Below are 15,780 nucleotides of genomic sequence, written 5' to 3'. Positions count from 1 at the left end.
ACAAGGGTATGGTAGGATGTGAGTACAGTGGGGGTAAACCTAGGCATTGAGTGACGATGATAGAGCTTGCATCTCTGGAGCCACCAGCTAAGTCAGGTGAGGTTTCCCCATGTGTGGGGTTTGTGACAAAATAGCTATCTAAGGCATGTTGAGCGGGACTGGAGGCTCTACAGTGAGATAAAACAACAACTAACCGAAACAGCAGAAGACAAGGCATATTGACATTAGAGAGGAATGTGTAGCCGAGTTAGCTAATAGTTTTGACTAATTGCAGTTTGTGACAAAATAAGCTAGTATACACCATCGAAACAGCTGTGAAATCTATTTTCCATAACCAACAATATTGTTGTTTCAGCTGTTTGAAGCTGGTGTACAAAACCTAAATGAAAAAGATAATAACGCTAGTCACTGTGACGTCCAGATGTTGAAGAATATTGTAAGTTCTCTCCCTCGCCCATCGAAGTAAGCATACCTTTCTTATGAAAATTGTAATCAGTGCCTGGCTGTTGTTGCCAGCGTAACTAGTTGGCTTGTTCAAAGTCTAAGTTAAGAGCGAGTGTGACATCCCTTTGGCATACTCTTCTTTCACCTTTCAGTTGGATGCTTATCTCACTCTGCATGCCTGTCTTCAAATTCTGTTGAAATGTTCTCAAACGAGCATTCAGAGATGTTTTTAAGCATGCGACCAACTGGGTTTGACTGTGGGTGTCTGCACAGTGCGCACCACAATACTGTTCACCAGCTGAACTAAATCCTAGGCATTACCGCAGAGAGCCAACACAAGTCTTCATGTTGAGAGAAGGGTTCTAAATATCGTCATCAACAGATAGCACAGTAGCTGTCTTCTTTTCTCAGATGACCAAGAGTATGGAATCTCCTCATTAAAGAAAACCATGTGGAGAGAATTGACTTACCACATTTATTTAATGATATTATCTATTAGAAATAAAAACAGATAAAAAAACCTTAACCCCACAATATACTTTCATCCTTGCTTGGGAAGCTAGCTGCTTGATCAAAGTCAAAAACATTTAATCTTTAATATATTCACTTGTGTAACAAGTAAACAAAGAGGTTCAGATTTAGGATAGCACTTTAAAAAAAAGCGACATCCTACTTTCACCTATGGTACTTTATTTTCCTACAATAAAATAATAAAAAAGTTCACAATTCACATTTGAAAAATACGGAACAAAATAAATAACAGTTTTTTCTTCAAACAGTGTGGACGAACATGTCAACTTCTTTACAAGTGAATGTCAGTAACTGGTCAACATAAGTTAAGTGGCTATCACTTTTGTCATTATTACCTCTGCTATCAAGATGAAGTATACAAGAGGCAAACTCTATTTGAGTTTTTGACTCATTAAAATTAGAATAGGATCATGAGCCATTTACTTGCTCAACTTTATTTAGCAAAAATAGAATTCTTCCAAGATCCGTAGCAGTATGTATGGAACCATTAAGAAGGGCTGTGTGGATGCACTAAATATAAAGACAGCCAGTCCTAGGTCGTGTTCATTCGGCACCACATGGAAAAAAACACAGAATCAGAGAATATTTGTCCAATAAGGACTACCCACTTGTGTTTTCCTGTTTCAAAACTTTTTGCTACGGTGAGCATGCCCTTTAGATAGGACTGAAGGATCTTGAATCTTCAGAGCAACAAAGCACTAAAGATGAAACACAAAGCTATACTGGGATTTGGTCATCACAGACTGATGAGCCATTCAACTACCAGACCACTTACTGTTAGACAGGTCCTAAATCTGCTTTTGCTGTCTTGCCAACTCCTCCTGACAATGACCAAGAGAGTTGGCAAGATAGCACATACAGATCTGGGACCAGGCTTACTTACTGCAGTTCATCTCCCCAACAGCTTTTCAATGTACTGATGGCTCTACACAAGCAGTTTAAAGACAACTAATAGTTTTAGCAATCAAACTCATAGTTTATAGCGTGAAAAAGGGCTTCTCCTCATTCAGTGACAAAACCTTATTTAACACTATTGGACAGTATTATGACTCCTCGCAGCAGTGATCCAATTAACTTAGAGCAAATTAGAATAGACCTGAGCACCATTCAATTCATAGTTTAAAAACATTATTCTACATATCTCTATTATTAATACTACAGTGTATATTCAAAATCCATACAGAAATACTTGTAGATATTTCCGTAATCAGTAGCAGGGTTGGGGTCAGTTCCATTTCAATTCAGGAAGTGCACTCCAATTCTAATTCTCTCCAAAGTTTTTTATGAGGAACCTTTGGAATTTAGTCTACTTTCTGAATTGACTGGAATTGAAATGGAATTGACCTCAACCCTGGCACTATGCAAGTTCTAACAGTGTGCCTGGCACAACAGACACCCCGAAAACTACAACCATGTCCTTCAAAAACTACAACCATGCATGTGACCTGTCCTCGCAATATCACATGGGAGTTCTATCTACACACATAAGTGAAAAATACACACAAAGAATGCACAAAATGCACTTCACACTATGATTAAAAACAACTTAATAAAAACTAGTCTATTCAGACTGTCATGACAAGACAGTGCTGGTTTGTTTTACAAGAAGCTGGTGTTGGTTAGGTTGAATGCCCTTCCTTTCTCTCCTTAGCGGGGACGAGGAGAAGTGAACAAGGAAGGGACAGGGTGAGACAGTCTACCAGCCAGATTAAATGTCAGTCAGTCCTCCAAGATGGTCAACCATGTATAAATAGATGAAGATGGAGTTGGTGACCAGATGAAGGGGGTCTTTGACCTCTATTGGACAGCCTGGTAAAATAGTAGAAAGAATTATAATAAAAGAGAGCAGGGTGGAGTAGGTGTATTGCTTACTTGCCTCCACCCTCAGCTCCTGCACTTTGGCTGCTGCTGGCCCCCATGCCCAGAGGCACAATCACATTATCGACCACGGCATTTACCACCTTATCAACCGTGCTATACAGGTGAACCTTGGCGTCGTTTATCAAACCCTTGACGGACTGGACCTGATCTGCATCAAGGTGCTGGATGACGAAGTAGATGGAACCGGCTACAGTGATGAGCACCATGAGCTTTAGTAGGACAGAGAGGAATCCTGGCCTGGCCCGTTCTGAGCCCAGGGAGCTGCACTCAGAGTGAGACTCTGTGTAGATGGAGCGCTCCAGGAGAGACTTGTTCAGCCAATAGTTGCTGGGTTTCACCGGTCGGCCAGCCGCACCATGGATCGATCTCCTGCATGTGGCGCTGGGGAGAGAGGAGGATTAGAGGATAATGTGACAAAGTAATTTCTGACAAGTCATGTTTAACAACTGCTGTAAAGATTTTACTGGTAAGTGCCCCTGTGTTCTTGGAGCCATACATGTAAAAAAAAGATCAGGAGATGGGATCTGTCTTAGTTTGACCAAAAGTGAAAGGTTCCACATACTGTTAGGGCCTAAAAAGGTCTTACCTGATGCCTATGGGTGAAAGGATCTCATTAGCGAGAATCTCCTCAACATTCTTCCCCGTCTTTTTAGGGGTCTGGTCACCAGTTGCTAGACTCTCATCCACCACCTGTGAACATTGATAATGACAACAGATGATTGAGAGGTTGAGGTTTATGGGTGCAAGATAAGATTATTTACATATGTGCTGAACTGTCTTGCTGTTGAAGATGAATGCTGTTTTAATGTGAGAGCTCTGGTGAGTGTGACTTTGCATTGTATTTACTTAAATCAACTTGAACTTAAAGGCTTACCTTGTTGCTCCGTCTGCTGCTGGTCCTGATGGTGACAGGAGTCTTCCCTCTGCTCATCACAGACTTCTCCACAACAGCAGCTGGCTCTGGTTCAGGAGCAGCTGTAATCTCATCTGACAGAGGTAAAGCGAACACAAGTCAGCGAGAATCAAGGCATCTAAACGGAGTAAAAAAGGATCCATTCCATTTCTGAAATTCCAATTTCCCCATTGCTTTTCAGTTTAGGCCTACTTCCTGAATTGAAATTGAAACCAACCCTTAATTAAATCAAATCAAAATGTATTAGTCACATGCGCTGAATAAGTGTGCTGCTTAATTAATGGTGCAGGTTCTTGTGCAGTTATAATATCTCATCTCACCTTCCTCCTTGTCACTGTACTGGTCAGAGAGTGTGTTGCCGTTCTGGTTGCCGTCTGCCTTGACTGCTGCAGCGGTAACAGTGGCAGTCTCGGATAGGCTAGGGGCCTCAGGGGCAGGTGTATCCAGTTGCTTCTTCTCATAAAGAATGCGAGTGCAGCCTGAAGACAAGGGGAAACAAGTTAGAAGTGAAGGGGGTTACATTTAGTCAAGGATCTCTCACTGACTGTTTCAGTCTGTTGGTGCATCTCAATTGGAGGTTGACCGATTAATTAAGGCCGATTTCAAGTTTTCATAACAATCGGAAATCAGTAATTTTGGATGCCGATTTTGCTTCTTTTTTTTACACCTTTATTTAACTAGGCAAGTTAGTTAAGAACACATTCTTATTTTCAATGACGGCCTAGGAACAACTGCCTTGTTCTGGGGCAGAACGACAGATTTTTACCTTGTCAGCTCTGGGATTCAATCTTTCAACCTTACAGTTAACTAGTCCAACGCTCTAACCACCTGCCTCTCCTCGCACTCCACGAGGAGCCTGCCTGTTACGCGAATGCAGTTGAAGCCAAGGTAAGTTGCTAGCTAGCATTAAACTTATCTTATAAAAAACAATCAATCAATCATAATCACTAGTTAATCACTAGTTAACTACACATGGTTGATGATATTACTAGTTTATCTAGCGTGTCCTGCGTTGCATATAATCGATGCAACGCTGGGGGATGATTTAACAAAAGCGCATTTGCAAAAAAAGCACAATCGTTGCACGACTGATTATGACATAACATTGAAGGTTGTACAATGTAACAAGAATATTTAGACTTAGGGATGCCACCCGTTAGATAACATACGGAACGGTTCCGTATTTCACTGAAAGAATAAACGTTTTGTTTTCGAAATGATAGTTTCCGGATTTGACCATATTAATGACCAAAGGCTCGTATTTCTGTGTTTTATTATGTTATAATTAAGTCTATGATTTGATATTTGATAGAGCAGTCTGACTGAGCGATGGTAGGCAGCAGCAGGCTCGTAAGCATTCATTCAAACAGCACTTTCGTGTGTTTTGCCAGCAGCTCTTCGCAAGCATAGCGCTGTTTATGACTTCAAGCCTATCAGCCTAATGGCTGGTGTGACCGATGTGAAATGGCTAGCTAGTTAGCGGGGTGCGCGCCAATAGCGTTTCAAACGTCACTCGCTCTGAGACTTGGAGTAGTTATTCCCCTTGCTCTGCAAGGGCCGCAGCTTTTGTGGAGCGATGGGTAACGCTGCTTCAAGTGTGGCTGTTGTTGATGTGTTCCTGGTTCGAGCCCAGGGAGGAGTGAGGAGAGGGACGGAAGCTATACTGTTACACTGGCAATATTAAAGTGCCTATTAGAACATCCAATAGTCAAAGGTCAATTAAATACAAATGGTATAGAGAGAAATAGTCCTATAAATACTATATTAACTGCAACCTAAAACCTCTTACCTGGGAATATTGAAGTCTCATGTTAAAAGGAACCACCAACTTTCATATGTTCTCATGTTCTGAGCAAGGAACTGAAACGTTAGCTTTTTTACATGGCACATATTGCACTTTTACTTCTCCAACACTTTGTTTTTGCATTATTTAAACCAAATTGAACATGTTTCATTATTTATTTGAGGCTAAATTGATTTTTATTGATGTATTATATTAAGTTAAAATAAGTGTTCATTCAGTATTGTTGTAATTGTCATTATTACAAATAAAACATTTTTATTTTTTTTATTTGTTATTTTATTTTTTAAACCGGCCGATTAATCGGTATCGGCTTTTTTTGGTCCTCAAATAATCGGTATCGGTGGTGAAAATAAAGTGGCTTCCTCTCCTTGTCTCATTCACATCATCTGCACAGATGTACAAGAACTGATGAGAGGAAAGCTTATCTTCTCAGATCAATGCAGATGAAGTGGCGGAGCAAGGAAAGGAGAGGACGCCATTTTAAGACACACCCTGAGTAAAACATAAGGAAGACTCACCAACTATGGGTCCAACATTGACTCCATGCTTCAACAGCTCATGTTTTAAGCCTGCATCTGTAAGGTCTGTCACTTTCACTTCTTCTGACCGAGGCTTGTCAGTCCTGGTGGCTTTCTGTGGATGGATGGATTATGGGTGTCAATTCATAGACCTGGGTAAAAAGCTTATCTAGAGACTGAAGATGAACCTATCTCTGTTTTAACTAAGATGATCTACAAAGAACACAGACATTAGAGAACCAGTAAGTAAAGCCCTATTCAGACGGGATTCGTTTTACTGGGGGAGGTCTGGTAATGTAATTATGTGCACGAGCACAAAACACCACATCTGTAATTTTAGTCCCGCCCGAATCTGCCATCTCAGTCGTTTTTACATGGCAGGAGAGTAATAATTCCAGCCAGAATAACCTAGTGTTTTTTGGCAAAGTCCAAGGTCCTCTGAAAATACTAGTCCAGTGCAAATCGACATCCCTGTTTTATGAGAGAAATGTCTGTGTTTGACAGGTGTTAATCACAGTTTGAGCAAGAAAAGAATAACTGATTCGATAAATCGAAAGAAGTGCTGCCTATAGGCTATATATGAATGGCCTACATGCACCAACTTTCACAGTGAATGCTTTTGTTTACATTTCGTGCGTATGAATTGTATATAGCCAAATGAATCAGTAAAAAATATTGTGCTTATTTAATGCAACCCTTGCTGCTAATACATCGCAAAGCAGCACAAAACTGATCTAAACATTTGGAAATGAGAAGTTAACTTTCTCATCCATGGCCTTAAAACGCATCTCGAATTAACTGTTTAGCTCACATCCAAAGGCTGGGAGGCATTTAGGACGTACTGCGTATTGATTATTATGACACTATACCAAAGATGTGTTGGTATGGTTTAGAAACCAAGCTCGAGTTATCAGTGTGGCACTATCAGCTGGACATGTTGAAATATCTTCATGCCTAGAATAAATCCCTGTAGGCTTCCATCATAACTGTCAATTTATATATATATTTTTTAAAGTAAGAATTCCAGGGGACAGTTTGGAAAAAAACTAATCCCGTCCGAAAGGTTCTCTGGAATAAAAGACATTCTGGAGTAATAATAACATAATAACCAACGTTCTCTCATAATACTAGTCCCGTGTGAATATGGTTTAAGAGGCCTCTATGGGAATGGTGTCCCCCCCACGGGACGGTTGAGCTAACGTAGGCAAATGTGATTAGCATGAGGTTGTAAGTAACAAAAACAAAACCAGGACATAGACATATCTGATATGGGCAGAATGCTTAAATTCTTGTTAATCTAACCGCACTGTCCAATTTACAGTAGCTATTACAGTGATATAATACCAAGCTATTGTTTGAGGAGAGTGCACAATTATGAACTTGAAAATATATTAATAAACCAATTAGGCACATTTGGGCAGTCTTGATACAACATTTTGAACAGAGATGCAATGGTTCATTAGATCAGTCTAAAACTTTGCACATACACTGCTACCATCTAGTGCCCAAAATCTAAATTGCGCCTGGGCTGGAATAATACATTATGGCTTTTCTCTTGCATGTCAAAGATGATCTAATGTGTTATATTCTCCGACATTAATTTCACATTTCCACAAACTTCAAAGTGTTTCCTTTCTAATGGTATCAAGAATATGCATATCCTTGCTTCAGGTCCTGAGCTACAGGCTCAGATGTTGGTATGTCCTTTTAGGCAAAAATTGGAAAAAAGGGTCAGATCCTTAAGACGTTTTAAGAGGGAAAGAAACAGGAAGGGGGATATTTAAATGAATAACATTCACGCTATATGGAAAGGTTGCTCTCGGTCAGATTAATGGGCTAATGGAAAGGCAACAATCATTTAACACAGGTACCTAGTAATTTCATGCGTTACAAAATCAATTCATAGCACTGTAATGACCAATAATAACATATTCATAACTTACTCTTCCAGAAAGACTCTTGTTGGAGACTATAGGGGTAGGTAGTTCTTCATCACTGGAGAACATGTCTGTAAGTGGACTTTTCTGGTTCAGAACGGTCAAGTTCTTCAAGTACAATTGAACATATACATGTTTCTTCTGCTCGGAGACGGGAAGCGGCACATTGTTGGCCGTGAGCTCACTTTTGAGTTTATCCTTCGTGAGAACTGACGGATTTTCGAGAAATTCCGCCATGTCCGTTTCCTTTCTCGTAGATAAAAACAGTATGCGGGTGTAAATTAGCTAGGTAAATTCTTAAATTGAGCAGTTAGCAAGCTCGGTCGTAACAACAAAGGAACGTGCAGAGTTGGAAGTGTCGGTAAACGAAAAGACTGGTGCCCAGCAACGATTATTCAGCTATCATGAGCTAGCTATCCGATTCAACTTAACGTACTTATTATTATTTTTTATCTTAGAAATATTCACTCTCCATCGCGTGTCCCGGCTGAGATTGTTTGGTTAAACTACAGCTGCACTGTGATGGTATATTGAAACCGAACAAGTACATACATATTCAAACTATTTGAAGAACGATATTAGCTAAAAACCCGGACCCTTTTTTGTTGTTGCTGTCTGTCTGTATATCAGGCAACAAAGAGGAGAGGTATTGGACGTTAGACCCCAAGAAACTAGATGGTGATTGGTCAGTCTTGAAAAAAACAAACGCACCCCGCCACAAAGAAAGAGCCCAGTGGAGCCTGCAACATCCGTTGGCGTAATCGACAGTCAAAATATAGTATTTGGAATTCTGTCCGGGATTTCTGGATTTCTGCCCAGATGGATATTGGCATAGTTAAAAGTTCTTTATAATTACATTTCCAATGTACATTTTCAATGTCATAACACTGATGAAACTGCACCCCCATCTGAAGATGGCAGTGTTATCCACCATATGGTCGCCTGTAAGTATTCGTGGAGCGCAGGCCATTAAGCACTTCACATTTCACAGACCATAAGCGACAAAGGAAAGCTGTTACTATAAACAGTGTTACATTAAACATTTCAAACATTGTTTGACACAGGCGTACATTGGAACATTATTAACATTATGTACAAGCTGGTCAGATCGTTCTGAAGGATACATTATAAATAAAGTTAAGAGGTCACTAAGGTTCTTTTCAGACATTATCTCGCACTGAAATGTCCATGACCAATGTGATCTGCTGGCTGCTGCATTTCCAGGCAGAATGTATGCAGCCATTTCTTTAGAGAGAGAGAGAGAGATTGAGCGAGAGAGAGAGGAGGAGGTTCATAAAAATATATTTCTGACCACTGTCTGGCTGGTCCTTGGGGCATGACAGGCTTTTAAACTCTGTGGTGGTGAGGACCCTATATGTTGCCACAGTGATAGGGGTTTGAGGTGCCAGATTGTTGCCTCCTACTACCTGACCTTCAACTAGACCTGGTCTGTGTCCCAAATGGGTTATGGTCAAAAGTAGTGCACACTATACAGGAAATAGGGTGCCATTGCCTTGCCTTTCTGGGATGCCGCTGCAGCAGAAACCAAGCAATGGATCCCCTGCCCACCTCAGACCTCAGCCTCAAACCACACAGAATACAGTGCTTGAAGTTTATAGTTCAGGTTTTCCATAGCCGACTTGCCAATGGAGTGTAAGCGAACATTTTTTTTGAGCCCTTGAGAAACACCTCTTAAGCTTTCTTTGTATGTCATTTACACAGAAAATATGTGGCGGGCCAAGAATCATAGTAAGTGCCTCAAGCATAACAGTCGTGCCCTCTGAAAGATGATCAAAGCGGAGACTGCAATTATCAACGATCACATGTTTTCAAAATGAGTTAATGTAAAAATGAAATACCAGGCCTACAGTACTATGCAGAAACGGTGTGAATAGCTAATAATATATATATTTTTGGATCAATGTTTATAAACTCTCAAGGCTAGATAAAGATTTTGCAATGGTATTAACTTTTGGAAACTTACAGAACTAGGCCTCTATATAGAGTCAATAATATATACACTGTAAAAATAATATATTATACAACAGGTGAGTCTAATCCTGGATGCTGATTGGTTAAAACCGCATTCCAGCCGGTGTCTATTCCACAAGTTACCACCGGCTAAAGCTATGATGTTGAAATCCCTATTTATTCTCTTCCATCTCACTGCACAATCCACTGTTTCATCAGCCCAGCCAGACAATTTATCAACTTGATCTCCAGTGTAAAAAGCTTTTAGACTAGCAATTGGTTTTCAATAGCGGAGATCTGTATAAACCTCAAGGTTAGCGTAGACTGCTGTCTGTCTCTCTGACATTTGCAACATTGTTTCAGTATTGAAATTCAATGAACGTGTAGGGAGGGGTCGGGAGTTGGGATGACAGACAGGCAGGCAGCTTTTCTCAGCCAGTCTAAGTCATGAATCAGCATCATTTCTATGGATATATACAAATACATGTCAATAACAAAAAAAAAAAACAGGTAAAAAACAAATGAAGTGCAGCTAGTTTGCAGTCTTTACACCTTGAGTTTGAAATGATTGTGTTAGCTGTGTTGTTGGCCAACTCCTCTGAATAACAGTGTCCAGACGAGAGAGCACATTTTCTATGCTAGGGTGAAATCATGCATCATTAGCTCATAGTTATGGATGCATCCAAATAAATGTCTCTAGAAAACAGCTTAAACAAATGCAAATGCAGCTACTTTGTTGTTATTCTGGCTGCACTGTTTGACGTTACTGTAAGTTAGCCGTAGTTGGCTTGCTAGCAAGCAAGGGATAAGAACATTGCCAGCCAGTATGACAATAGAACATTTAGAACAAACGACTCGGTCGCGTCCATAGATACAGAACAAAAAGACTTAACGACTGGGTCGTGTCTCAGGCAACCGAACTGATAGAATGAACGACCAGCCGGCTTGGATAGTAACCCTAGATTTGTGTTGGGACTATATCTTGTGGAAGGATGAAATACTGTGAATAAATTGATACAAAATTAAGTTAATGAAAATATGTAAATCATTATTTTAATACTCTTAGTAACCAGATGTGTAGAAGTGATAATGCCCTTGAAGCCTGTGTTAGGAGGATACATTGGCATGGTTTGCCTTGACTTTGTCTTGGGCACTTCTCACTTAAATATATGACATTAGGCAGATGCTTTTAGCCAAAGCAACTTACAGTCATGCATGCATACATTTTACGTATGGGTGGTCCCAAGAATTGAACCCACTATCCATGCCCTACCAACTGAGCTACAGAATTCAATAGACATGTCATAACCCAATTAAATTCTAGAAGAGTCTCTGCACACTTAGATCAAAACAAATGTAATATTATAATGTTCCAGGCAGCTTTCAGACACAATACCTTCATCTCAGCATGCAGAGCATTTGATTGTCACCTTTTAGCCTTGTCAATGAACTTGTTTGGCACCAAACTACAAGAGATGTTTAGGCTCTCCGTGGCCTAAATATTTCTGTATATAGACAGTTTGGTAACATTCCACTTAAAGCCTTTAGATATAATGCATTATGTATATACATAAGACTTGTCATGGGCTTTTATGACCCCCTTATAACCTGTTGTTATCATCTTATAATGGTCCTGGCTCAAAGCCATTTGGAGTCAGTCAAAGAGAGGCATAACATTATTATAAGCCTTGTGATATGACTTGTGTAGTCTTTTCTAGATAGCCCAGATAAGATTCACATACGCAGAAAGTCAAGAATGTAACACATTCTATAATCAAGAATGAAACAGCGTGATGGGTGGGGACTTGGTAGAAGTCACAGAGGTCTGAAATCCCAACTCGAAGATCCAAAGTTCCTCTAAAAATAGATGTTGTATCATTTGGAAAAACATTTAACACAAGACTCCAGTTTATCTTGGATTTGAAACATTTCTGAATCCCAATCGAGCCAACTGCCGCCGCGGGAGGAGTGCAGGAAAAGTCAACCTTTTACCAACCAGTGAATGTGTCTGATCAAATTCCACTGACACAACAAAATAAATACTGGTGAAATTGATTGAAGATGTGAGATTTCAATGGTCTTAAACTTGATGATGAAAGCAGTTTTATATGTTCAATGCATGGAGACAGCCAGGTAGATTGCATGAGGAATTGAGTTTACAGGTGAACAAAATTACATTGTGTGAGGCCACATTCTTTAGACAATGTTAATTCATTATGTGAGTAACCAACAGGTAGTCTACTAAACTTACTTCAAACATGTTTTTCAGTATCCCAAAGCTCCCAGTTCCCGGGTTTGATTAAATAGTCCCCTTGTGTGATCTTAATCCTGCCTGGGTGGGTTCAAAAAGTTCCAACAGTTCCGTGACACTGGATACACAGTCAAAGTGTGTGTGTGTGTGTGTGTGTGTGTGTGTGTGTGTGTGTGCCATTATACAATAACTGAATCAGAACCGTTGGGTGGTTGGTTGGTTGGACAGTTTCACTGCCCCCTGCACAAACCTACAACAACAATCTCCTTAATCCACTGAGGATGTTATTCATAACTGCCAAGCTAATTAAGATCAGCCCCTCTGTCGTTTCCTGTTCCAGAGGGAGGGACAAATGGAGGGAGAGGTGGGGGGATGTAAAGGAGGGTAGGATGCGGGTGCTAGGCGCTCTGTGTTTCACAGGAGCTGAAGAGGAGATTTGTGTGTCCTGGCCTATGAACAGTCAGCCAGCCGTCCATCCATCCAGTAGTGCTGCAGCTCAGTCCGCTCACACAGTATATATTTTGTCTGTTGACAAAAACACTTAGTTGTGGACATTTCTCTCTGCAGGAGAAACTGAGACTCCTTCTCTTGGCCCCTCTGTTGATGCCCATTTGGCTCTCCACGTACTGGTGCCATAACAACTAAGTACTCCATATATTTGCATTATTATTATTGGAGTTTTTTTTCCATTTTGTTTGGCTGTCGAACACAGAAAACACAGCCATGTCCGTGCGTACTGCCTGGACTGCTTCAGTTCAGACAAATTTGAGGTGAACTGTCACGCTTCAAAATGAATGACAAATATGTTTTTAAAATCCCTGTCGAAGCTGCTGACGACTCATGGCATTTTAGGTAATTTAGAGGAAAACTTCATGTTGACCCAACATCTACCCAATATGTAATAGAGTCATATCTAATTAATACTAAAGGTCAACACAACCTTAATACTGTACATATTCAAGATCTAGGGACATATTCACAAGTCTCAAAGTGCTGACATTGGATCAGTTTTGCCTTTTAGATCATAATCAATAAGATTACATGGACAGAGGGGATCTGATCCTAGATCAGCACACACTCAGAGACACTTTTTGAATATGGGCCCTGAAACTACCTCTGAATCACAACCAACATCCCAGTAGATGTTAGTACAGGAGTTAGAACTTTCAACCCCGTAGATCTTTTATCCTACTTGCTGTAATTTAAGAGATCATGGGCACTATGTGCATAGCTAAGCAGAGCCCATGCCAGGAGAGCTACTATGCTGCACGCCAAACACAATCACCAGCCCAGCAGCCCTGCACAAGCAGAAATCCATCCTGTGTCCCCCAGCACAGACCTGGCTCTCTGAGACAAGCTTAGGGCGTTTACCCTCTCAGCGTCCCTCAGCAACTCTACATCTGCAGCACAGTTAAGGGAAGGTTTTCTCCGGGCAACAAAACCACCCTGCAAAGTGAACGATTCCTTGTTTAGGCAACAGCTGATATAGTATCCATAACTAAAGAGCTCTCAATGAAATTCTAGGGGCTATATTGTCGAGGGTGACAAGTAGCCTAGCGGTTAAGAGCCAGGAACAGAAATGGTAGCTGGTTCGAATCCCCGAGCAGACTAGGTGAAAAATCTGTTGTTGTGCCCTTGAGCAAGGCACTTGTGCCTGCCTATAACTCGCCCTGGATAAGAGTGTCTGCTAAAATGTAACTGTTCCTGGACACATATACTATATACAGTGCATTCGGAAAGTATTCAGACCCCTTGACTTTTTCCACATTTTGTTACGTTACAGACTTATTCTAAAACGGATTAAATAGTTTGTTCCCCTCATCAATCTACACAACCTACCCCATAATGATAAAGCAAAAACAGTTTTTTAGAATTTTTTGCAAATGTATAAAAAATAGAAAACTGAAATATCACATTTACATATGTTTTCAGACCCTTTACTCAGTACTTTGTTGAATCACCTTTAGCAGCGAGTACAGCCTAGAGTCTTCTTGGGTATGACACTATAAGCTCGGCACACCTGTATTTGTGGAGTTTCTCACATTCTTCTCTGCAGATCATGTCAAGCTTTGTCAGGTTAGAAGGGGAGCGTCGCTTCACTGCTATTTTAAGGTCTCTCCAGAGATGTTCGATGGGTTCAAGTCCGGGCTCTGGCTGTGGCACTCAAGGACAGAGACTTGTCCCAAAGCCACTGCTGCGTTGTCTTGGCTGTGTGCTTAGGTTCGTTGTCCTTTTGGAAGGTGAACCTTCACCACAGTCTGAGGTCCTGAGCCCCCTGGAACAGGTTTTCATCAAGGATCTCTGTACTTTGATCTGTTCAACTTTCCCTCGATCCTGACTATTCTCCCAATCCCTGCCTCTGAAAAACATCTCCACAGTATCTTGGTTTCATCAGACCAGAGAATCTTGTTTCTCATGGTCTGAGTGCTTTAGGTGCCTTTTGGCAAACTCCAAGCGGGCTGTCATGCGCATTTTACTGAGGAGTGGCTTCCATCTGGCCACTCTACCATAAAGGTCTGATTGGTGGAGTGCTGCAGAGATGGCTGTCCTACTGGAAGGTTCTCCCATCTGCACAGAGGAACTCTGGAGCTCTGTCACCTCCCTGACCAAGGCCCTTCTCCCCCGACTGCTCTATTTTTCTGGTTGGCCAGTTCTAGGAAGATTCTATGTGGTTCCAAACTTCTTCCATTTGGGGACCTTCAATGCTGCAGAATTTTTTTGGTAGCCTTCCCCGGATCTGTGCCTCGACACAGTCCTGTCCTGGAGACATGCACTGTCAACGGTGGGACCTTATATAGACAGGTGTGTACCTTTCCAAATCATGTCCAATCAATTGCATTTACCACAGGTGGACTACAATCAAGTTGTAGAAACAACTTGGGACTCCTGTGTGGCACAGCGGTCTAAGGCACTGCATCTCAGTGCTAGAAGCGTCAACACATACCCTGGTTCAATCCCGGGATGTATGACAACCGGCTGTGATAGGGAGTCCCATAGGGTGTGGCGCACAATTGGCCCAGCGTTGTCTGGGTTAGGGGAGGGTTTTGCCGGGGTAGTCCGTCATTGTAAAATAACAATTTGTTCTTAACTGACTTACCTGGTTAACTATTATGCCTAGTCCTGGGCTATGAAGCTATTTCAATGGAGACTGAGCATTGTACATTTTATTGAAATTGTACATCATATTTGTAAGCAACATAGCATTAAAATGGTCAAGGGTCATTCAGACAAATATAGTTGAACCTGTTAAACCTTCAATGAACAAACGTAAAGTAATATTGCTGACCTACATGGTTTAACCTAGTCACGAACCCAGTTGACCATACATGTACATAGCCTAAACCTGTGGCTGACTGACACGGTTAAACCGGGTGGCCGCCTGCCTGGCCGGTAACTCAGGATCAGGATGAACAGAGAGAGGGTAACTCTACAGGTGACTGCCAGACTCTTGAATGAACAGGAAATAAATATTTCCGTGCTTAACTTGGCCCAGGAACCTCAGTCAGGCAGGGCAAGCAGATCTGCTTCTG

The 15,780-nt window shown here is 41.2% G+C and overlaps 1 protein-coding gene across 1 annotated transcript; it reads right to left on the bottom strand.

Moving 5' to 3' along the window:
• Positions 1-905: 905 nt before the first annotated feature.
• On the bottom strand, positions 906-8,805 carry LOC110524844 (lamina-associated polypeptide 2). The gene is made up of 6 exons (XM_021604792.3): positions 8,035-8,805; positions 6,092-6,206; positions 4,090-4,248; positions 3,731-3,843; positions 3,443-3,546; positions 906-3,237 (listed from the first exon to the last, which is right to left on the bottom strand). Exons 1-6 carry the CDS (start codon positions 8,263-8,265, stop codon positions 2,844-2,846), a joined length of 1,116 nt encoding a protein of 371 aa, XP_021460467.3. The 5' UTR covers positions 8,266-8,805; the 3' UTR covers positions 906-2,843.
• Between the last annotated feature and the right edge of the window lie 6,975 nt (positions 8,806-15,780).

The sequence above is a fragment of the Oncorhynchus mykiss genome, chromosome 1, assembly GCF_057628025.1.
Source record: "Oncorhynchus mykiss isolate SJ-2025 chromosome 1, ASM5762802v1, whole genome shotgun sequence".
Taxonomy (NCBI): Eukaryota; Metazoa; Chordata; class Actinopteri; order Salmoniformes; family Salmonidae; genus Oncorhynchus; species Oncorhynchus mykiss.
Note: the sequence above shows the minus strand (reverse complement) of the source record. Positions and strands in the feature narration are given on the sequence as shown.